Source organism: Bos indicus x Bos taurus, chromosome 7 (assembly GCF_003369695.1).
Source record: "Bos indicus x Bos taurus breed Angus x Brahman F1 hybrid chromosome 7, Bos_hybrid_MaternalHap_v2.0, whole genome shotgun sequence".
Lineage (NCBI taxonomy): Eukaryota > Metazoa > Chordata > Mammalia > Artiodactyla > Bovidae > Bos > Bos indicus x Bos taurus.
The window spans coordinates 65113499-65137175 of NC_040082.1; the positions used below are offsets into that span (position 1 = coordinate 65113499).

Sequence of the window (23677 nt, forward strand, 5' to 3'; positions counted from 1 at the left end):
CGGGTCTGCGCCGCCGCCGTCCGCGCCGCCCCGCCCTCGGCCCCGCCGCTCGCTCCGTTCCTCACGCTGCAGCCTCCGCCGTAGCCGCCGCGGAGCCCACTGCCAACGCTTCTGAGGTAGGCGCAGTGGAGAGGGGCCCGGGCTTTGCCTGCGCCCTGGGTCGCGGGCCGACCCCCGGGGAGGTGGGGAAGGAGACGGTGCGCGGAGCGGGCGAGGGCGAGGGGCCTAGGGCCCGGCCGGGGCGGGGAGCGGGAGCGGCCCGTGCGGGCCTGGCGGGTCAGCAGCGGGCAGTGCAGGCCGCGCGGGGCGGGCGGGCGGGCGGCGAGCCGGCCCGGGCGCGGGAGCGGGAGGCCAGACATCCCGAGGCGCCTGCGGCTGGGGACCAGAGCCAGCGGGGACCTGCGGGCGGAAGGGCACGGGCTGCCGCGTGGAGGCCCGGCCGGCCGCCGGTCTAGGTGACCTTCCTCGGAGGCGCCCTCTGGCCCTCGATCCCGCCAGCGCGGGTCGGGCAGGGGCCAGCCCGCCACCTGCGTTCGCCGGGCCGGGCTCACGGACCTGTGCAAGCCATACTGAGCCTCGATCGTGGTCCCGCGGTCCGGCCCTGCACGCCCTGTCGGGTCCACGCCCGGAGACACTGGCCTCCAGCACTGTACGCGCGTGCCAGCGCCTTTCGGGAGGAACGGGAGGCTGACGGTCGAGTTAGGCCGCGGCGACCAGGGCCGGAGCTGGGACCTGGGTAGAAGGTTAGGCGTTGGAAAAGGAGGTCCCGCGGGGAGCCCAGTGGTCTCCTTGGCCTTAGGAGAAACTCCTGTCTAATTCGATGGCTCATTCATTCACCGAATGTAGTGGTGGATTCAGGAAACTGGTTCCTAGTCCTTCGGATTTGAGGCCGACAGCATTAGTGACTTGTCCAAGGTCACACAGTGGGGAAGAAACCAAACTTCAGTTTTTTCATCTGTAGAATGGAGCAATCATCCCTCTTCTTCATTGGGTTTTTGGGAAGAATGAGTTGATTAACTTCCAGTGTGCGGAACGGTGCCTGATATGGAGAAGGCCTTGGAGGAAACCTTGACACTTACCCTTGAGGCTTTTTGGTGGAATCTAGCCCAACCCCTGCAGACTGTTTTGTGCCACGTGGTGCTCTGGAAAGGGTTCAATAAAGGTAGCCCCTATTATTTTAAGCATTATTATTACACATTTGTGTGCCAGGCATTGAGTAACTTTCAGGATAATTCATCGAAAAGCCTTTAAGTTTACAGACAGCCAAGGTCAGGCTGGAGCAGGAAGTTGAATGTGGCTGCAGACTTGGGCTGAGCCTAAGCGTGTTCCACCTGAGGCCTGGAGCTGCCGAACCGCCTCCCCTCTCCGGGGAAATAGGGAAATGAGCTCCTCCTTTGCCTAAATATGCTGTTGGTAAGACCAGGGCACATTGCCCAGCGTCTGCCTTCTTTCCATCCCAGCTCTGAACTGAGTTCCTACAGGGTCAGACTTAAGCCTGATGCAGCTTTGTTTTCAGTGCTTGGAGTGGTGCCACTTGGCAGTAGTAGGTACTTGAGAAGGGTCTCTGGGGGTAAATGTACTCTTGTAGACCCACCCTTTTGACAGAAGCATAGTTTTTTTTACCATTCCAACGTGTGACTGGTAGTAGGTGCTCACTCAGTATCAATATTTGTGGGATTATTGAACGGTTATATATAGTGGCTGCAGGCCCAGCCCACAGTCCCTTGGTCATGGACATCCTCTTTGAGGGACACACATCTCATTCACTTCCAGAAGATAGCCTTGCCTAGCAGAGTCACAAATAATTAAGGAGCTACAGCAGTGTGTCCAGCCCTAGAGTTGTGAGAGGCAAAACTCTTTCCTAATTTGAAATAATTTCTTCGAACATGTTATCCTCCTGCGACTTTCCAAGTCCTTTGGGAAGCTTGTTGAACTGGCGTTTCTGGCTTGTAGGGGAGGGTGACATTGGTGAAGAGGATTCTCCTAAAGCCCGTGGGCCTGGTGCCTCTTCCCTCTCTGATGGTGAGTGGGTCAGAGGCTTCTGATGGAGTTGTCCTAAATAAAGTGCTTGACCCTGGGGTTGGAGGCTGTTCCCAGTTGATTACTTTATTTCTGCTATTCTGTAGGCATGGGCTGTTTGTAGATAAACAGAGAAGCTCAGGGGAGGACCGGGAGTGGGGAGTTGTCTGTGGGTCTCTGGCCCCATTGGATGCTAGGCAGATGTGGACAACCACCTCCAAGCTGGTGGTCATGGGGGATATTCACCCCTACCTTTGCTGGTAAGATGCTTCCAAAGTCCACTTTGCTGTCAATGGGGATTTCTGAAGGAGTGACATCTTTGGTAAGAGAGGCACATGTGCCTGAGAGTCAGCCCAAGCCTGCAGGCAGCCCCTCAGGGTGCTCAGGGCAGCCTTGGGCTCCACTCTGGTCGCCCCTCAGTTGCACTTGGGCACAAGCTTCCATTTCACTGCCTGCTCTCCCAGGGCTGAGGCTGAGTGGGAATCTTAGCTCTTTACCTGGAACTATGCTGGAAAGAGTCCTGGGGAGCAGACTGAGCTCGTGCAACACAGCTCTGATGTGAGCCGCAGGGTCTAGTACAGGCCGAGTTACTTGCTGGTTCCTGTTTCTCTGCTGTAAGAGTGTGATGATGATCGTTTCAGCCATTCTTTACTGAGGGCCTGCTCAGCACCCTCCTGGCCGGTTGACACATGAACTATGATGTTGAATCCGCTGCCCTCCGAGCCCTAGGGGAGGAGTACTGTTGTTTCCATTTCGTGGGTCAGGAGGCTTGACACAGAGTGGTGAGATAACCGTCTCAAGGTTACACAGCTCAGTGGGAATGCGTTGGAATTCAGGGTCTGGGCTGGCCAGCCCCGAGTCCTGGTGCTTTCACTCTGCAGCTGCCGCTCCAAGGTGCCACTGAGCAGCTAATAGATTTGCTTGCCTTTTGAAAGGTGGACCTTGCTGTTCAGAGGGGAAGTGTTACTCTTTTACACACTGATCAGAGTGAGTGTGTACCTGAGTGGGTGTAGGCCAGCTGTCAGTGAGCAGCAGTCAGTGGAGTCACTCTGTTTATTGCAAGGGCAGTGGCTCAGGGTGTTTGCCAGGAGAAGGGTCAGTTTTTTCTTGGGATGAGGAGGGAGGCATTCTTCCAGGACCTGGCTGGACAGTATTCAGCTAAACAATGCCTCATTATGGTTGGGGAGGAGTCTGGACCCTGTGATTGAGGATGACCTTTTGGCAACCTGCCCAGCAGCTGTAATTATGATAGGAAACATATAAAATGACAATCTTAAATAAATACTACCTGTACCTGTTACGTGTTTTCTGGGTACCAACTACTGTGTTGTTGTTTAGTTGTTTCTGTACTAAGTTGCTGCTGTACGAAGTGCTTTATACCAGCAATCTCATTTAGTCCTTGAGAGGCTGCTGAGTCAAGTACTCTTACCCTGCACTGGAACTGAAGAGAAAGGAGATGCAGATAGGTTATGACCTGCCTAAGATCTAAGAATGAGAGAGTGGTGGTGGAGTAGAATTGGAACTCAGGTGTGCTGGACTCCCGAGTCTACCTGCCCAAGCACTGTTTTATCCCCACTGGGGCAAGCCAGGCAGCAAACCTCCTGCTCAGGCAGGAGCCCCAGGGGCTCCTGGGACCCAGACCTTGGCGTGCTGCCTGCCAGCCCAGGTCTCCTTCTCTTGATGGATGGGTGGGCAGGCAGGGTGTCCCTAAGTCAGCTACATTCTCTTGAGGCTTGTGGAAGGTTGTGCCGGTGGTGGCCCCACTTCCAGGGTGTTTTAAAATAGAAGCAACGCCTGGAAAGCCTGGCTGCCCTCTGTGAGACACTCTTGGAAGGGTGGGGGGAGGAGGACAGCTGCACTGAGAGCGCAGACCTCCCCGAGCCCGGGCATTGCTTTGCCAGCATCCCGGAGATCCAGTCAAAGCCATTCTCCTGGGCTGCCTCTTCTGGTGAGAAAGTGAGGGGTAGGGGTGTAGCGATGGTGGTGTTGGCCTCACGTGTTGGTTTTCAGAGCAGCTCTTGCCTCCTTGTGGAGAAGTTTCTTTTCCTGGTCCCCAGAGTTTGGAGGAGTTGCTTTTGCTCTAATCCCTGGCTGGTCTGATGCTCCTCTTACAGGCTGGCCCAGTTCTGCCGTCACAGATTGCCTAGAATGGCGGTAGAAATAGCAGAGCTGCGACTTCTCTGGTGGTCTACTGGCTAAGACTCCGTGCTCCCAATGCAGGGCGCCCGGGTTCGATCACTGGTAAGGAAACTAGATCTCACATGCTGCAACTAAAGATCCCCCACGCCACAAGGAAGATCGAAGATCCTGAGTGCCACAACTAAGACCCAGAGCAGCCAAATAAATAAATATTAAAAAAAGGAAAAAGAAAGAGCAGAGCCAAAGGCTTTTGTACAAGTCTCCCTTCCTAAGGGGAACCAAAGATGGTGATGCTGATGGTGATGATTGTGTGTGGATTCAGGACCTGCGGGAATCAGATGTACAGTCCCATGGCGTAATTAAAGAAAGAATGATGAACGGATCATTTGCAAAGGTGTGGACAGAGTGTGGGGACCTGAGAGGGAGTGTGGGCCTCTGGGTCCTTTAGAACCAGGAGGGGGCCCTTTGGCAGGAGATGTGGCCTTGAGTAGAGGGAAGTCACTGCCCACCTGAGGCCCAACAGGGAGGGATGACGTTGGGGAGATGAATACCCCAACTTCACTCTCCCATCTTCTGCTGGTACTCCCTATTGGCTGAGCCTACCCCACAGCCGCATGATCAGTTCTTGGGGCACAGATTAGGATGGAGGAGGAAAGTGCATCTGGCGGGGCAAACAGAGAATATCAAGAATAGTGGCCTGTGGCCACACTACCATTTCACTACCATTTATCAAGTACTCACCGTGTGTCAGACAATTCTACGTGTTCTGTTTGCCTTACTCAATCCTTGCAACAATGGCAGCAGAAAGACTCTGTTAGCCCCATTTTAGAGATGAGCAAAATGAGACCCTAGGCGTACAAGTGGCTTGTCCAAAGTCACACAGCTGGAACCTCTGCCAGTCTCGTAGCCCCTTCCATTAGTCACTGTGCCCTGCTACCTGGGTACGCAGATGAGTGGAGAAATTCCACGGCAGGTGGCTCTTGATGTTTAGATCCTAGTCCTCGTATACCCTTGTCATTGAAAATACCGTCTCTTGACTCACTGGGTGTTACCTGTGTTCAGAAGACTTGCTCTCAGCTGTTCCTGCCTGAGCCCTTTGGACCCGTGGCCACCCCGCTCTCTGTATCGGCCACTGCAGTGGTCATTGGCTCTCTGAGGGCATCAAGGCTCTGCTGCCTGGATCCTTCCAAGGGAGCTTCTGCGGAGAAAAGAGCATACTTCAAAGTGGGGGATTCTGGTGGGTGTGGTGCGGGGAGCCAGCCCACTCTTCTCCATGGCATCTGAGGGCTGCCCTGCCTGTGTGATAAGCAGTGAAAGGCTGCTGTGGGGGGGAAGGAGGCTTCTGAGTCAGTGCCTCAGGCGAGTCACGCACACTGAAGTTAGGGAGCTCTGCCCTCCTCCTGCCTTCTGGGCAGGGTGGCCAAAACTACAGCTGGTCACCTGAGGGTTGAATGTGCCCCCCACAGGCCTTACCTGTTAGCCCTGCCACCTCTGTGATTTCAGTCCGTTCCTGGAACCAGTATAGACACTAAGAGAGCTTTTCCTTCTGGTACTTCTGCTGCAGCAGCCTTTTGCAGTGTGACTTGTGGCATCGTGAATGCTGCGTGGCTTCATTTCAGACATATTTGTTAGGTTTTTAAATTTTCTGTTCCTAGCTTAGAAAAAAATTATCAAGTGCCCAGACAACTTAAGTGATTAAATAGAATCAAAAATGAAAATGCTATTTTCATCTCACTCCTTTCCTAAGCCCCTTTTTTTCTGTTCTAGAAGCAGCTCCAAGGTAGCTACAGTAAATTTTCCTTCAGTCACGTGGAATTATACATATTCTGTGACTTGCATTTTTCATTGACCTGTTAGGGGCTTTCTGTGCCACCATGTGGAAATCTCCCTCATTCTTTTTGATTACCACACGGTGTTCCTTAGTTTGCAAGCACTGTAATTTTTATTCATTTGTTTCTCTGTTGGTGGACATTTAGGTTGCTTCTGGGTACTGTGTTAAAAATAACCCTGCAGTGGGCATCCTCGCGAGCATTGGGTGCCCTGCAAGTGTGTTCCTAGCAGTAGAATTGCCACTGGAATTACTGCATGTCCACTTGGGCGCTGCCAGCAATGGGCTCCTCGGGGACTGGACTGTACTATACTCTCCTACTTGGCGAGAATGGGAGTGAGCGTTTTCACCAGCAGTAGATACTGTCGTTTATATTTCTGCTAATCTGTTGGTTGAGTGAGCTTCCCAAACACAGATGTGTCATCTCTATAATGTGGCTCCTTGAAGCCCTTTGAATAAAGTCCATGCTTGGTTCTGAGGTTAGCAGTGGCAGTGCTGTCTTCTGAAGGCGCTTGGTTGGTCTCCTCAGCTTGAGTTCAGCTTTCCTTAGGACATTGTGAGGATGGGGCATGTTAGTTGTGGGTCTCCCCAACATCCGTGGTGGGCTTGCTGGGTGGCTCAGCGGTGAAGAATCCACCTGCAAGGCAGGAAACACTGGTTCGATCCCTGGGTCAGGAAGATCTCCTGGAGCAGGACATGGCAACCCACTCCAGAATTCTTTTAAAAAAAAAAATAATAATTTTTATTTATTTATATTTTGGCTGCACTGGCTCTTTGTTGCTGCATGGGCTTTCCTCTAGTTGCCATGAGAGGGGGCGGCCCTGTAGTTGGGGGGGCACAGGCTTTTCCATGCTGCGGCTTCTTGTTGTAGAGCACACACTCTGGGCGCACAGGCTTCAGTAGTCATGGCACGTGGGTTCAATAGCTGTGGTTCCTGAGCTCAAGAGCACAAGTTCAATAGTTGAGGCACACAAGCTTAGTTGCTCTATAGCATGTGGGATTTTCCCAGATCAGGGATCGAACCCATGTCTCCTGTGTCTCCTACATTGGCAGGTGGATTCTTTACCACTGAGCCACCTGGGAAGCCCCCACTCCAGTATTTTTGCCTGGAGAATCCCATGGATAGAAGAGCCTGGCGGGCTACAGTCCGTGGGGTTGCAAAGACTTAGACATGACTTGGGTCCACCCCTGGCAGCCACCCCCACCCACCAGAAAAGTCCAGCCGAGGTGATGGAGCCCATGTCGCCCCCTGCAGAGTCCCTCTGAGCACGCGCCTGCCCCCACCTGTGGCGGTGCTGCAGCTTCCCCATGGAGGGAGCTCCTGCCTCCTGGTTACATTGTTCACTTAGTCCCTGTTATCAGATACTGTTTCCTTTCTTTTCTGCTGTAAAAATACTTTGATGCTTGCTGCACATTTACTCATTAAACAGACATTTATGCTGAATACCTGCCATTTACTAGGCCTTGGCATGTTTGTACACATAGCCTTTTCCGTATTTTGGATAAATGTGCACATGCCAGGCTCTGGGATGCTTTGAGTTCTGTGCTGTGATCTGGGGGTAGGTGTGCATTTTGTAGGGGTAGTGGGGCACTGGGAGCAGAGAAGCTGTCACTGTCATGTAGCTCATGAGTCCAGGAGGATATGTCCCCCCATGATGGAGGTTACATAACTGTTATGCAGACCATGCTGGGCGATATACCATCTCTCCCCTCTGAGCTTCCAGTATGGGCTGGCTTTTCATTCCTCAGTTGGAGTGGAGCTTGCATAATCTGTTCAAGGTCAGCCAAGGAGTGTTGGGTAGGTAGGCTGGCAGGCAGTGGAGGGGAACCAGCGATTCCTGTCTTCTGGTGTGACTTATTTGTCTTTCTCAAAGTCATCAGTGACTACAGGCAGGTCTGCTCAGCCTGACCTGGCCATTTCTTGCTTCCCACTTATCTTTGGGAACCAAGCTCCCAGGCTTTGCCTTGAAGCCATCACCCAGGTAGAGACCTGGGGTCTTGCCTTCCCCTTCTGATTTCCGTCTGTCCAAGGCTGGCTGCCTGCCCATGTCAGAATATCCTGTTTTATGCTCAGTCTCTGGAAGCTGAGCCTCTTATAACAGTCTGTGTTTCACGTGTACAACCATATATTCCTACTTCTGTATCCACTGCGGTGTGCTCACCACCAAGAATTTAGTTCCTATCTGTCACCATATAGTTGATCCTTCACCCTCACCCCCCGCGCCCACCCACCATCCTTTTCCCTTCTGGTAACCACTGCCCTGTGTTTGTTTGGGTTCATTTATTTTTGTCTCTTTTTTTTGCACTCCACATATGAGTGAAATCATAGGGGATTCAAAGAGGATATGTCCCTCCAAGATGGAGGTTACATAAAAGTCTTCTCCGTCTGACTTATTTAATTTAGCATGATACCCTCAAGGTCCATCCATGTTGTCATAAATGGCCAGATTTCATCTTTTTTTTTCCAATGGCTGAGTAGTATTATGTCACGTGCGTGTGGATGCACACACAGACACATACATACACACACGTGCCACATCTTCAGTATCCATTCAGTTGCTGATGGGCATGTAGGCTGTTTCCATTTCTTGGCTGTTGTAAGTAGTGCAGCGACGAGGATAGGAGTGCATATGTCTTAACGGATTAGTGTTTTTGTATCCTTTGGATAAATACTGGAAGTAGAATTGCTGGATCATGTGATATTTCTAAGAATCTCCATACTGTTTTCCGCAGTGGCTGCGCCAGTTTACACCCTCACCAGCAGCACTTGATGGTTCCCTTTTCTGAAGACACTTGGACGGATGCTGCAGAGACGATGGGGAGTGGTCTGGAACCGATCCAGGCGGCGGGAGGGGCCAGGACCAGGGTTCAGCCGGCGAGTCAGTGCAGGCAGGCTGTTAAGTGAGAAAGCAGGACTCTGAGTTCCCTCCCCATCTAGTCCTGGCCTGAGAAAGCACGGGTGGCAATCATTATTTCTACAGTGAGATTGTTTTTGAAGCAGGTGCTGAGGACTGTGTTGGGTGCTGTTTGCCGCTGTAAGAAGGCTGAGCTCAAACAGGCGGAACTGCTTCAGTCCTGTCAGATAAGTGCAGCAAGAGACAAGAGGTAGGCAGAAAGGAAGACTGCAGGAAGAGCAGAAGCGGGAGCTACAGCCACACAGTTGTAGGGAGCCTTTGGTGAAGAGGGCGTCAGGGTCATGCCCTCCTTGGCGGTGTTGCCTCAGGCTGAGGAGCGGGTTTGGCTCCACTCAGCCCGTGGCTCCTGTGCACCCTCCCTGCCAGCTGCTGCGCTGGGGACGCAAGGAGAGCCTGGTCTTATGAGCGCTTGCTTCGCCATCCCACCTCTCTTGTCCTGGATGGTAATCTCCTTAGTGGCCACTTTAGGGTGATTTTTGCTGTGGGTGGAGTGTGTTTTGACAGGTGGCTTTGCTTTTCAGTTTTGGGGATTAGGGATAAGCAAGGGCATTTGGGGAGCATTAAATGATGAGTGTTCTGCCTCTTTCCTGAGGGATGGACCAGTCCAGATGTGAAAGCTGCGTGTGCCTGGTGAGGTGGGTCCTGGAGCGAGGAGAGGGTACTTGGGAAGGCCCTGACCCCTGAGGTACAGGGGGTCTTAGCTGACCTGGAGATGTTGGTATGGACTGTTCTCTCTGTCACCTGGCTGGGGCTGAGTTTGTGGCCCAGGTGGGAAGGGGACAGCACTGAAGAGGGGTCCTGTGTCCACTGATAACTGTCAGTGCTGGTGTGTGTGCAGAATGTTTGGGGCCCTTTGCTGAGACATTCTGCATGTCTCCTTGGGGCTCTGTTACCTCAGCCTTCAATCCCTGGTTGTTTCCTTCTCCTAGGAGGGGCCCAGGCCCATCTGTGGGCTAAAGCAGGGAGGGCCTGGTAGTTGGTTTCCTGGTCTGTCCCTGGGGGGTGGGGTGTGCCTACGGGGTTCGTTTGGGGTGAAAGGGGAACGGGTTGGGAGAGGGGAGTCTGCAGACTTGGGAAAAAACCAGTCGAAGCCGCCTAAAATGGGTCTTCCCCCATGTTCTTTGTGCCCTGATCCTAATGTGGACTGAGTTGCCTTTGGTTCCAGCCTGATCATGTGCGAGAAATAACAACAGCAACAAAAATAGGATCACGTAAACAGCTTACTGGGCTGCTCCTCTCTGCTCTGATACAAAAGGGAGCTGGGACAGAGCTAGCAAAACCTCTGAAAAAAAGTAAACTAGGACTTGGACCACAGTTTTAGCATTTAAATTGTGGAGGCTTACAGGTTTGTTTGTTTTTAAACATTATGCTCATTGGTTCTGTGTGCTCCCTGCAGAGTCTTTGAAGTTAAGGCTTTGGTCAGGCTGAACTTGCACTTGTGATCCTGCTCCCCTGGGGTCACTTGGACCACTTTTCATTGGTTTCCCACTGAACCAGGAACATGCCCTGTGGATGTTTATTTATGTGGGTACATTTGTATGTGACTTTACATGGGTGTATGCAGTTCCAGTTTGGTAATTTAGGTGTCCTGTATTTAAAATAGATACATCTTTGGGTTACTTGAAGTTTTGGGCAGTTGAGGCTAACAATTTTGGAGATGAAGAAGATGCAGAAGATAATGCTTTCTCCCGTTCCCCTCTCCTCCTGGGTGGAGCACGGGGTGTGTGCCATCCAGATTAGAGTCTTAATTCTGGGTACATAATGTGTCAATGCGGAGGCTCCCAGCAACACAGCCTGGTCCTTAGGGTGAGGACTATTTGAAGTTCTTGCCTTCCTTGAACACTGAGGTGTTTAATAAATGCTTGTTGACTGACATAGTGATATACATCAATCCCAAGTAGTACTTTGATAGTTTTAAAAATAAAGTCACATTGGCACTAAGTAGATGTTTGTTCGAATTAAATTTGGGAGGGATGTGTTTGCATTTCCTTCCATGGGAAAAAGTTGCCTAGTTAGGTAGGTAGGTTTTACTCTTTCCTCTGTGAGGAATATGATACTCTAAAAGTGGGTTCCCATAAAATACAAATGTTTTATGAAATGTTGAGTCCATTCTGACACATAGTAGGTACTCCATAAATGTTTGTTGAATGAATGAAATCAGAATTGTCTGGAAAATATGATACTCTGAAAAGCCCTGATTTCTATTCAGTGTATTTAATGTCCTAGCAGTCAATATTTTGTAAGGAGATAATGTCTTATTGGCAAGAGTCCTGCAGTTCAGTAAAGTAGCTGGCTCATGGGAGTGTGTCTTTGACAATCAATTCATTTAGCAAATACTGACTGACTCCTGCCATATTCTGGGCCTGTGCTTAATCCTGGGAATACCTAGGAGAAGAGGTCTCCAAGGTCAGACTGGTCTGCTGTCAGTAAAAACCTACTGGGTGTTTCCACTTCTGGCCGCACAAGAAGCAGGAGACGGCACACACCTGGGGGAAAAAGGTACCTGGAAGTCAGTGCTGATGATTTTTATTGGTGGAAAATGAATATCTGTAATTTCCAGGGTGTTTATTATGGTGATTCTTTTATTATAGCAGAAGATGGCTGTGCCTCCCACGTATGCTGATCTTGGCAAATCTGCCAGGGATGTCTTCACCAAGGGCTATGGTGAGTGTTGCATGGAGTGGCCTTTCAGCTCAGAGACTGGGTTTGCTTGTTTGGTATTCTACCCGTCACAGTTTGAGAGAGCTGGGTCAGTCAGCTCTTAGAACCTTCATGTCAGGGAAAAAGGATAAGCCTTCTGTGGCTAGTCACGCAGTTTTGGTCGTGCACCCAGTCCAGGTAGGCTAGCAAATTGCTCAGACAAGTGGACCTTCCTGTTTCCTCTCCCGGGCGGGAGCAGGTCTGGGTGCCGCTGCGGTGGACTGCAGCTTCTAAATTTAGCCTGTCCTTAGGCTGGTGCTCACGCTGTCACACACCTTTTTCTCAGACTCCGCTGGGACTGCAGGTGGGGCTGTGCCTGTTCTATCTGCCACTGTTCCGTGGCAACCAGGCTCCATGGCAACCAAGCTCCACCCACAGAGGCAGGCAGCAGTGGAGACTGGTACCCTCTACACTCATGGCATTTTTAAGATTTCCTAAGGGAGGCAGAGATGCTGCTCTTGAGTTATTTAATCTATTAACAGTGACCATGTTCTTTCTTTAGGATTTGGCTTAATAAAACTTGATCTGAAAACAAAATCTGAGAATGGACTGGTAAGTTGTCTGGCCCACATGGAGTATGGATATTTATTGTAGATCAGTAAATAATAAATAACTTCCATCTGAGTGGCAAACAAAGGAACTTTTCTGATTGTGGCAACTTGTGGTTGTCACATTTATTGCATCTTCTGTGGAATGGGTGGTCCAGGGGAACCAAGCTACTAGGTCCCCAATTCAGCATCTATTACTACTCATAGGAATATGAGGCAGGCCTGTGATTTATTTTTCCTTATGTATCTTATTTCAAAATTGACCTGTGTTCCATACCACATGATTATTAAAAGAAAAAAATTAGTAGTTTCTTTTAGATTGTGCATGTGGTGATTGTCGGCAGGAAGAAGTTTTGGGTAGAATTACTGCGATGTCCGCTTTAGCTCAAAGATTTTTCTCTGTGTGAGCCTGGAGACAGGCTGGAAGGAGGACAGGATGCCTTCCTGTCCAGACTGAAGACTTGCAGGGGAGGAAGGAAGCTGTCTCCTGATATAGAATTCTCCGTAAGATTCCTTTAGTTAGCGGATTCCATCTTTAAATAGTTGTTTAGTTGCAAAGTCGTGTCCAACTCTGCGACCCCATGGACTGTAGCCCACCAGGCTCCTCTGTCCTTGGGATTTCCTAGGCAAGAATACCAGAATAGGTTGCTATTTCCTTCTCCAGGGAATCTTTCCAATCCAAGGATAGAATTCGCATCTCCTATATTGGCAGGTGGATTCTTTACCACTGAGCCACCGGGGAAGCCTTTTTGACACTTTAAATATCTAATTGAATTATAGATGGAGCTTTGGCACCCACACATTCAGGGTCTCACCTCTTGCATAAAGGAAAGTGCAGTCCATTTAGGGGTGGAGTGATGCAGAATGAAGTGCTGGCATGCAGGCTGTGACTGTCTTCTTTAAAGGAATTTACGAGCTCAGGTTCAGCCAACACCGAGACCACCAAAGTGACGGGCAGCCTGGAAACCAAGTACAGATGGACTGAATATGGTCTGACGTTTACAGAGAAATGGAACACTGACAACACGCTGGGCACGGAAATTACTGTGGAAGATCAGGTAATGCTCACCTGTGGAAAGACGCAGTTTTATCAAGTGACATCTGCTGGCCTGTCTTGTGACTAAACCTGTTGGTGAATTTCTTTTCTGTTCAGCTTGCACGTGGCCTGAAGCTGACCTTCGATTCATCCTTCTCACCAAACACTGGGTAAGAATTTCATGTTTTCTTAAGGACACTTAGCAGTGTTTTATAGTAAGGTTCATTCTGTGCTGTTTGTTATTGTTTTCCTGGCCTCAGCTGAGGAGGCTGCAGGACTTCTGGTCCAGTGATGCTCGATTCCTTGTGAGTGAGGCTGCTTGTAATGTTAAGAGGCCAAGGCTATAGGGCAGTGTTTGGAAGCAGGGGCTAATGGGTCACTGTTGCTAGCCTCATTTTTTTCAGGCTGGAGAGCCCTTTCCCCAGCTTCCTACTTAGGGACACTGAGAGTGTGTGGGCTTAATTGCAAGGTGGCTCCTGAGGCTGCGCTTTTCTGCTTCAGGCCCTCCAGCCACAGGCAGATTAGGCTTGCTGGTTAATGAGGACCTGGGTCTTCCCTGATGGCTCAGCAGGTAATGAGCCATCAGTGCTGCAGTGCAGGAGACACAAGATGCAGGTTCGCTCCCTGGATCAGGAAGATCCCCTGCAGGAGGAAAATGGCAGCCTATTCCAGTATTCTTGTCTGGAGAATCTCATGGACAGAGAAGCCTGGTGGGCTACAGTCCATGAGAGTGCAAAGAGTCGGACGTGATTTGGTGACTAAGCATGGCACAGCACGGGAGGCAAGAGGATGTGTTGGTCTGCCTCAGCTCCTGGAGCTTTTCATAGTGGCTGAGGGAGTTGTTCTCCTCCAGAACACACTCTTGTGTTTTTCCACTCAGCAGTTGGGTCTTTTAGATCTGGGAAGGTTGTTTTGCACACTGATGATAAGCCTCAAGGGCGTGTATTGAATTTCATTTCCTAGTTTTTTTAGTTTTTAAAAATTATGGTAAAATGCACATAAAATTTACTGCCTCAACCATCTTTTAGGTGTGTGGTTCAGTGGCATTCTGAATTCCATTTTTTGCCATTTCATGTTATTTTCTTCTCTCTCTCCTTCCTTTTTCTTCTTCCAATGAATATTTATTAGAGGGAGACTCTCCCGAGTTCAGACCCTGTGCAGGGTGACCACAAGGACTGGGCACATTGGGATCCTGCCTCTAGGTTGTAGTCTTTTTATAACTTGATTATGGGTGGTCTGAAGATTATTGGCCAGGAGCTGAATTTACCTTGTTCTCATCTCTACTGGAGTTTCTCCTGCAGGAGCATGGCCTTCCTGCTTGTCTGCTTCCCCCAGGCACCGTGATGGGAGAAGTTATCCAGAGAGACACTGATAGCATGAGGGCTGGAGGATGTGCCCACATGCCTGAATTTTCTGTTTAGGACTTTGCTTGCTGCCCTGAGGTGGCACACTTTGGAATTTGTAAAGGGTTTTCTCACTGCCTTTGCGGAGTTTGCAGAGATGTCTCTAGGACTTGCGGTAATATATACATAACTGAAAAGTTTTTTTATTTGCATATTTAACTATTTTTATACTTAACATATATAAAAATGTTGCACAAATAGTGTACAGAATCCTCTTATATTCTTTACTTGCCTTCTCCTAATGTTAATATCTCATATAATTATCAGACCAGGAGATTTGTTAGCTAATCTTGTGTCCTTCTGATGTCTTATTTCTCGTTCATGATCTAGTTCAGGATACTACATTGCTTTTAATTGCAAAGTCTCCTTTGTCTCTTCTAACCTGGGGCATAGTCTTTATCTTTTATGATTTTGTCACTTTGAAAGATAATTGGCCAATTATTTTGTAGAATCCTTCGGTTTGAATTTGTCTGATGTTTTCTCATGGTTAAACGCAGGTTATGCATTTGTGACAACCACAGACATCATGTTGTGTTCTCTCCATCTTGGTGTATAACATCAGGAGGTATATGTTAATGTGCCTCCTTACTGGTGATGGTACTTGGGTCACTTGATTAAAGTGGTGTTTGCAGATTTAGCTGTAAAACTAATTTTTTTCTCTTTATAATTAACAAGTGTCTTGTCTGGGAGATGCTTTGAGACCATGCAGATATTTTATTTTTTATACTTTGACTCAACAAGTATTAGCATCCATTAGTGATTCTGGCCTATAACAATTATGTTTGGCAAATGGTGATTTTCTGTTCCCATCATCCCTTCTACATTTATTGAGATTTTACTGTGAAGAAGAGTTCTTCCTTCACCACCTTTTATTTATTTGATCAGTTATTTGTATCAGTATGGATTCTTAGACATTTATTTTACTGTACAGTTTATAATCAGTACTATAATTTAGTTTCTCATGCTGTCCCAGGTATGGCCATTGGGAGTGCCTTCAAGTTGACGTCCTGTGTGTTTTTGACAAGCCCCTGTCATGAATACTTCTTCAGAAAATGTCCTTGTCCTTTTCTAGTCCTGCTATCAGCCGTTTCTCCAAGAAGCTTTGGTTCCTTTTATTGAGGAATGGTGTTTAGAAACCAAGACTGTGGGCACAAGATGTACTCATTGCTATTGGGTATTTGAGGAAGGTTTTGATGACTTGGTGAAGATTGGAAATGAAAGCTGTCTTTCCAAGTGTCTGAGGGGTACAGCCTGGGAAAGCATCCTGGCTTCCTTTAAGGAGCTAAACATCACCACAGCCGGATGAGGCTGCAGACGACCTCATCAGGACACTGGTACCTGCCACATATAAAGCCAGCTCATTAACCACAGCTTAGAGTATACCTCTCCGGAGAAGGCGATGGCACCCCACTCCAGTACTCTTGCCTGGAAAGTCCCATGGATGGAGGAGCCTGGTAGGCTGCAGTCCATGGGGTTGCTAAGAGTCAGATACGACTGAGCGACTTCACTTTCACTTTCCACTTTCATGCATTGGAGAAGGAAATGGCAACCCACTCCAGTGTTCTTGCCTGGAGAATCCCAGGGACGGGGGAGCCTGGTGGCTGCCGTCTATGGGGTCGCACAGAGTCGGACACGACTGAAGTGACTTAGCAGCAGCAGCAGAGTATACCTCTCAAGTGCTTGTCAAATTAGCACCATTGTTTAAATAGCTTCAAAAGAATCCCAGTAATATCTGAAAGGGGAAAATGTCCAAAGGTGTGGAATGCTGCCTAGAGCCAAGCCTGGAGAGAAGCCTGAGTCACCGCCCCAGCAGTGCGCATTCCCTGGGACCTGGTGCCTCTGGCCAGAATCCATGGAGGTGATACGTGGAGGCACCTTGTAACTGTCCACCGCGGCTGGTCCACACCCTTGGTCAGAGCCCCCGTCACAGGTGTTGTATTTTGTGTCAGCAGCCGCGTTTTCCCTGTGGTCAGAAGATGCCTGCTATGTCCATGTCTTGGTTTCTCCCTCTTTCTAAATGTCAGCCTCTGAGCAGCTGTTTTTTCCATCAGTTACCCTACCCTGTTTGGTGCCAGTTAGGTACATCATCATAACCCAGGTTTCTTCCTCTAAAGAGCAGGCAGACCTAAATAGGTTTGTTTTCTTTTTTTCCTTTTGGCTACCCCGTGCAGCTTGCAAGATCTTAGTTCCTTGACCAAGGATCGAACATGTTCCCCCTGCGTTGGGAGCATGGAGTCTTAACCACTGGACCATCAGGGAAGCCCCTTTTCTTACTGAGAGAGAGAGAGTTTGGCTGGCACTCCTTTTCTTCAAAGCTTGCGAGAATGCCCAGAGGCAACTTGAACAAAAGTTGCAAGTTTCACTGTCACTAGGGAAGGCTGTTAGTTTTATTTTCACCTGTGATCTCTGAAATTTTGACTCATTGAAACTTGGAGTGTTTAATCTTTACACTTTTTATTACTGAAAATTTCAAACATGCAAACGAATGCCAAAAAGTATATTATACCTTCATCATGTTTTCATCACCGAGCTTTTAATAATTATCATCCCATGGCCAGTCATGTTTAATTTATACATCCATAATCAATCCCTCCTACCCTCAGATTATTTTGAATAACAGATATCACATAATTTTATCTGTGTATATTGTAATATGTATCTTTAAATAAGATTCGTTTTGAAGAAAGCATAACCACGATATTACGTTGTGAAAATTAATCATAATTTCTTCATATTGTCTCTTCAGATTTAGCTGATTTCATGAAACTTTTTTATAGAATCAAAAATTGTCTATACATAAAAGATTGGTTCATATGGCCCCTTAATCTTAGTTTTTAAGAATCTTGTTTTTTTTTTTTCCCCTTGAGATTTATTTGTTTAAATGAGATCATTTGTTTTCTAGAATTATGCATAAATTTTGCTGTTTATATTCTGTGGTGTTGTTTAACTTGTCCCCCTGTCCCCCACATTTCCTGTGGATTGCTAAGTCTAGAGGCTTCATCACATTTAGAGTCCACTGGGCGCGTGTGGTGCTGAAATATGCTTCCATAAGGATGCACACAGAAGTTTGGTTTTTCTCTTTGTATGTTAGTGCCATTCATGATCTACTCAAGGGGTTACAAATTGGTGATATTTCTACCTTTATCTTTGCTTCATTTTTTTTAGCTGGAATATTTCAATAAAGAAAAACTTCTCATCAACTCTGGTTATCTTGCCGTATAGTTAGTATAGGAAAGGTGGGTTACATGTTTGGTGCCTTTTTTATTAACTGTTTTCAAAACACATTGGTCCACTAGTCTCTAAAGATGACCAATGTGTATGTGTCTTGAGTTCATAGGTTGAAACATTTGATACACTTCGATCCATTGCTCATACTGTCCCATGTTTGAAGCCCTTGGGAGCCTCTTCACGTTAGTTCTCAATCCTTTTGCTCCAACATCAAGTTCTTTGATAGCTCCCATCAAGCTCATCCTGCACCTTTCCTGCCTCAACCTGTAATCTGCAGTTTTCTGAGGAGTGTTGGTTCCTTTTAGGAGGGAATGGTATTTAGGGCCCACAGTCTGGGTGTTGGAGGTAAAGCTTTAATCTCAGTATGAATGAAGTTGGGGTGGACAGGGCTATGTGGTTCTTGATCCTTGAAGCATACCTGCTTTCTCCTGTGGTCTCCACTGGAAGTGTTCTTGTTGTGGAAGATGTTCATTTTGCAGTTGAATGACAGAAACTATCTGGTGGAAATAGTCAATTTTATTGGATAGATATGATCTTGTCTCTAATGCTGATTTTTGGTAAAAGGCATGATGATAATGTATTTGCAGGTGACACAACTCACCTGCACTTCCTGAGAAATGCTGGGTCTTGTGAAATAGGGAAGGGAGGCACTGATCTGGTCATACATGCAAATCTGGGGTCTTGTCCAGACTACAAAGGCTTCCTGGCCCCTTATGACTGCAGGAACCCAGGTTCTACCTCTCTACCTGATTCTCTGAAATCTATACTCATTGGAATAGCATGGATACTGAATTAAAAGCCACCTGTTGAATTTACTTAGAAGGGATCTAGTATTTATTTATTTACTAAGTGAGCCACATAGTAAAAGCTGCTGTTTAGGGACTTCCCTGGTGATCCAATCAATGGTTAGGACTTGGTGCACTCACTGCTGGGGCCCCAGGTTCAATCCCTGGCTGGGGAACTAAGATCCCACATCCTGTGGGATGTGACCAAAAAAGAAAATTGTTGAAAAGGAGCTGCTGTTTAGATAGCTAGCTTCATGACAGATTTTTTTTTTTTTCCTCAACAGATGTGGAAAATCGCAAGGATGCGTCTGTTTCATAATTACATGGTGACACTCTACCTAATGAATGCCTGTGTAGGTCACTACATTAAGCATAGGGAGATGCTAGTAAAAATCACTTAGTGTTTCTTTTACAAGCCTGTGTTTTCACTTCATTAAGGTGGCATTTCTGCATTATTTTGGATTTTGGTTGAAGAGAGGTTGCAACAGCTGCTTAAGGAGATCTGGGGCCCTGCTTTGCCTTCCTACCCCCCTATTCAAATAGGGATTAGTTTTTTAAAATGTGTATTCTAGCGTGGTTGTCATGAAATGAGTTAACTTCTGATTTTAATATGATTTCTTTTCCTCCAGGAAAAAAAATGCTAAAATCAAGACAGGGTACAAGCGGGAACATATCAACCTGGGCTGCGATGTGGATTTTGACATAGCTGGTCCTTCCATCCGGGGCGCTCTGGTGCTGGGTTATGAAGGTTGGCTGGCTGGCTACCAGATGAATTTTGAGACTGCAAAGTCTCGAGTGACTCAGAGCAACTTTGCAGTTGGCTACAAGACCGATGAGTTCCAGCTTCACACTAATGTGTAAGTGTACATGAGTGTGTGCAGTCTGGGGATTGTTGTTCATGATTTTTTTCTAAGCGCAATTTTTAATTACTGTGAAGTGAGTTTGTTGGAATCAGATGAGCCAAATGGCCTGCTGCTGTTTTTCTTATTTCTCACTTACCCATTTCCCGAGGTGATGTAGGTTCTTCCTATTCTGTGGAGAGTAAAATGTTGCCCCTGGTGCACACAGAAAGACTGATCAGTTATGGCAAGAGCGTGATGTCAGTCCACAGGAGCATCCCTTCCCTGCAGTGTTACGGACACTGGCGGTCTTTTCATTTTAGTTAATAGGATGGGGGTGGGGAGTTGTAGCCCTCTCTCTCTTTCTCTGTATACTGCCTGAGAACCAGCTTGCTGTACTGAATGGAATGTTGGCATGGGAGACAAATTAGGAGATGACTGTCTCAGTTAAATACTGTCTTCTCTGCATGGCAGTCCATTTAAAAGTTTATTAACTGGACAGTATTGTGAAGGGAAGAGAATATTACAGAGTAGGTTAGAGAGGACCCTTTGTAATCAAACTTGAGGGTTGAAGTAGAGTACTGATTTAGATTGGAGGGAAACAAAAATTTCATCCATGATATCTCTGTAGATCCAAGAAACTAATGAGTGGTATAAGTTGGGTACGACTTTACCAGATTTCTTTCTTTCCACTAGAGGTCACTAAAGAAGTGACTTAAAATTTACAAAGTAAATGGTATTTGTGTCTAAACTAGTAACATTTCTATTAATAAAAAATTTGAGTCTTTTTTATAATAAATTAACATTAAGATGTATATTAGTATAAAAAATTAATAAAATGTGAGTCTTTTAAAACTAAAACGTCAAAGGAAAACTATAGAGATGGACAGCCCAGTGGTTGAGAGGGGAACAGGGAGGGTGTTATACAAAGAGGCACACAGGGGAGTTTGACTGTGGGACTGTTCTATATCCTGGCCACACAAGTTTGTCTATAAAAACTCACAGAAGTAAAAACTCAAAAAAGGTAAAAAAAAAATGTAAATTTAAAAAAGATAACATGCAGGATAGTCACAGGAAAAATATCACAAGCATAGAAGTATTTTTTAATTGAGAATTTTGGCTGATTCGGAAAGTGCTTCCTTGGTTTGGAACTGGGAAATTGTACAGTTCTAGGAAGAACGATGACTGTTAGCTGTTTTTCTTATCTGAGCCTCAAGGCTTTCAATAAGTGGACATGGTTCATTTTGGAACTGACACAGCTAGTTTGGGTTGCCGTGGTCTTGCAGAGGCCCAGATGTGTAACAGATATTCTGTATGCTTCATACAGATGAATTCTGTACAGCGAGTTCCCCTCTGTCTATGGTTTTAAGAGTTCAGTACAGGAAGGCAGTGTTGCTGGTTTTAGAATGCATTGAGAAATCTAACATTTAAACACATTTAAGCCCAAGAAAATTTCCCTCTTTGCGTTATACCACAGTCACTCCAGACTCTATTGTGTTTGACAAGCTGCTGTTTTATAGCATACTAACCTTCTGAAGAAGTTAGATTCCCTATGAATCAGGTGGTGTCGGCTCTTCCTGTACTTTTTGGAATCACAGTGTCTGACTGGCTGAATGTCAGGGGAGAACTTAAGAACTTAGAATGTGTTCTGTGAGCATCTACTTTAGGAGCGTGTATTAGTGAAGAGCAGAGTTTGTAATGAAACAGCAACAATTTTTTTGTTGGGTTAGTGAGTTCTAGGCTCTTTGCTGGACTCTGCCTTAACAGTTTCCAGTGCCGTTTCCACTGGAGACACCCAAAATGATGGAGCAGAATTTTGACATTGTATTTTTATATTAAAAATGTCAGGGAGGGGAAGAGGGTATTCCTAGAGGCTGCGAAGAGAGGAAACAGTTTGGCCTGCTGGGTTTCATTCCATGTTTGAAAGACAGAAACATTTTATAATATGGCAAGTTGCTCCTTTTCAGGGCTCACCAAGACTATAGGTGTGGCAGCATGGGTCAACAGTATGCATTGGCCAACGGGCCTCAATTATAGGTTAAGTTCTTTTGTAATTGCTGTTCCTCCTACTGGCCGTGCATCCTCAGCAGTGGGTGCAGCTGCTGGTGCTAAGCACTGGCTATAGGCTGCCTTCTGAGGAGTATGAATGGTCTGGACTTTGTTACCATTTCTGGCTTTGTTCTTGATTCTATGTTTATAATACAGCATTTCATAAATGCAATAACTTTAGCAGCTGAAGGAAGAACTCACTTAGAATTCACAATCCCATTGCCCTAGTCACCATTTTTATTTTAAAGAATATTTTGGAAGCAAACTTCAAGTTCCATGCAGCCCGAGTAGTTGACTGAGCTGCCTTGCATGTTCCCAGTGATGTCTGAGATAGCTTTTACCTTCTGTGAACCTTCCCAACCCTGGTGTCTGTGCCATTCCTATCAGGCTTCCTGTAATTTGGTGCCTGTTTTGTGATCAGTTCAGACCATTTACAACATTCCCATCCTCTGTTAAGACTTAGTTGGCTTTGCCCAGCTCAGCCCCCCTTGCTAAGCTGCTTGGTATCTGTGCTGTGCTTATTGCAGAAATGATGGAACAGAGTTTGGTGGCTCCATTTATCAGAAGGTGAACAAGAAGTTGGAGACCGCTGTTAATCTGGCCTGGACCGCAGGAAACAGCAACACTCGCTTTGGAATAGCAGCCAAGTACCAGATTGACCCTGATGCCTGCTTCTCGGTGGGTGCCTGTGGAATCATGCATTGCTGAGACCCCACCTGATCCCTTAGTTGGAATCCTCTTGGGCTGATGGAGTTCCATGCTTCAGATGGTGATTTTTCTCACTGTGAAAGGGTTTACCATGAGTAAAACAATGAGAGTAATAGTACTTACTGTACTTCCTGTGGGTGCCAAACACTGTATGGAGCCTATTACATGTGAATTACTGTATTTAGTTCTTATACCACCCACTTGAGATAGGTGCCATCCATGTTTTCACAAATGAGGAACTGAAAGCTCAGAGCAGCTGAGTGACTTCCCCAAGGGCAGGAGTTGGTAAGTGCTGGGGTTTGTGTTTGACCCAGAGTGCCTTGCTGTGGAGCCTCCTTCTCTAACCAGTCCCTAGTCCATGCCGCAGATGGTAAACCTTGAACCCAAGGTTTTAAATGTTCCTTTCCCCCTCACTTTTCATTCTCTTGCCCTGCTCCCGTACTGCACATTAAGAAATCAGGTCCTCGTACTGACTGATTGGCCTCTTATCTTGCAGACCCCTGTAGCATAGCTCGTGGACCCTTGGGTTGCTGCAGTTTTTGCATTACATCTTGTTGAACTCATCTCTGTTGTCACAGGGCGCTGCCAGCTGTAGCCCTTTTGGGGTGAAATGAGGAAATCTCATGTTGCAGGACGCTTTCTGGGCTGGCTGTGTAATTTACAGTCTCCTGAGATAGGAACTGAATTTGGCTTCTTTAAGTTTAGGCACTTTAAAACAAAGGAAAAGGGGCCATGTTATTTGGATGGCATGGGCAAAATGGAACAGCTAGATGGGGCACTGCCTGCCTGGAGGCCTTCCTTCCTCTTTTCTTCTGTGGGAGATGCCAGGTCTAAAAACAGCATGTGAGCGGGAAAACACGCACCCTGGTAGCTCTCGCTTTCGCCAGGACTCGATGTTCTCACAGCCTGAGCTTGCTCTGCTGACCTCTCATTTCCCAGAAAGGGGTCAGGGAGAGGCCCAGATTTCCCTACAACTCAGGCAGGAGAATAAGGGGAAAATTATTATTGACTCACTTGCTTTATTGATTATTAATCAGCACTCACTAAGTATAAGATTTAAGTCATTCTTCAGGAATTCTTTTGCTCCAAATATTCAGGCTTGTCTGTGCTGCATTTCCTTCATGTCATTATGGTTTTTGTTTCTGTTTTTCATGAAGAGAAAATTCAAACAATGTTCTGCCACTTAACAAAAGCTTCATAACCTCATCAGATATTTGCTCTGTATCTCCTTATCCCAACAAGTAGATCTTGAAGAACTCTTTTATACAAGAAAGTCTTTTAGGTCTCTGGCCACAAATGAAGGTGTTCTCACCTGCTCTAACTTAAAAATACAGATATACTCAGTATAAATGGAATTGGGTCACATACCATAAGGAATCAAATGTAAATAATAACTTCCCTTTAATTGAAAATGGTGTTATCTCTTTGTGTTACTTTCTGAGACGTAGTTCCTAAACTTAATATATTTCATATTGAATTT

General features: G+C 46.9%; 1 protein-coding gene across 3 annotated transcripts in view; it reads left to right on the top strand.

The window, feature by feature from the left end:
* VDAC1 (voltage dependent anion channel 1) overlaps positions 1–23677 on the top strand; it is a 25741-nt gene continuing 2064 nt past the window's right edge. Inside the window, exons 1-7 of one of the 3 annotated variants that reach the window (XM_027546501.1) lie at positions 1–116; positions 11493–11565; positions 12104–12153; positions 13055–13207; positions 13303–13355; positions 19231–19458; positions 22017–22167. In XM_027546501.1, coding sequence (XP_027402302.1) covers positions 11499–11565; positions 12104–12153; positions 13055–13207; positions 13303–13355; positions 19231–19458; positions 22017–22167 — 702 coding nt within the window. In that variant the 5' untranslated portion in view covers positions 1–116; positions 11493–11498. Of the gene's footprint in view, positions 117–11295; positions 11401–11492; positions 11566–12103; positions 12154–13054; positions 13208–13302; positions 13356–19230; positions 19459–22016; positions 22168–23677 lie in introns of those variants that run through there. The other 2 variants (XM_027546502.1, XM_027546503.1) reach the window with 2 other exon arrangements.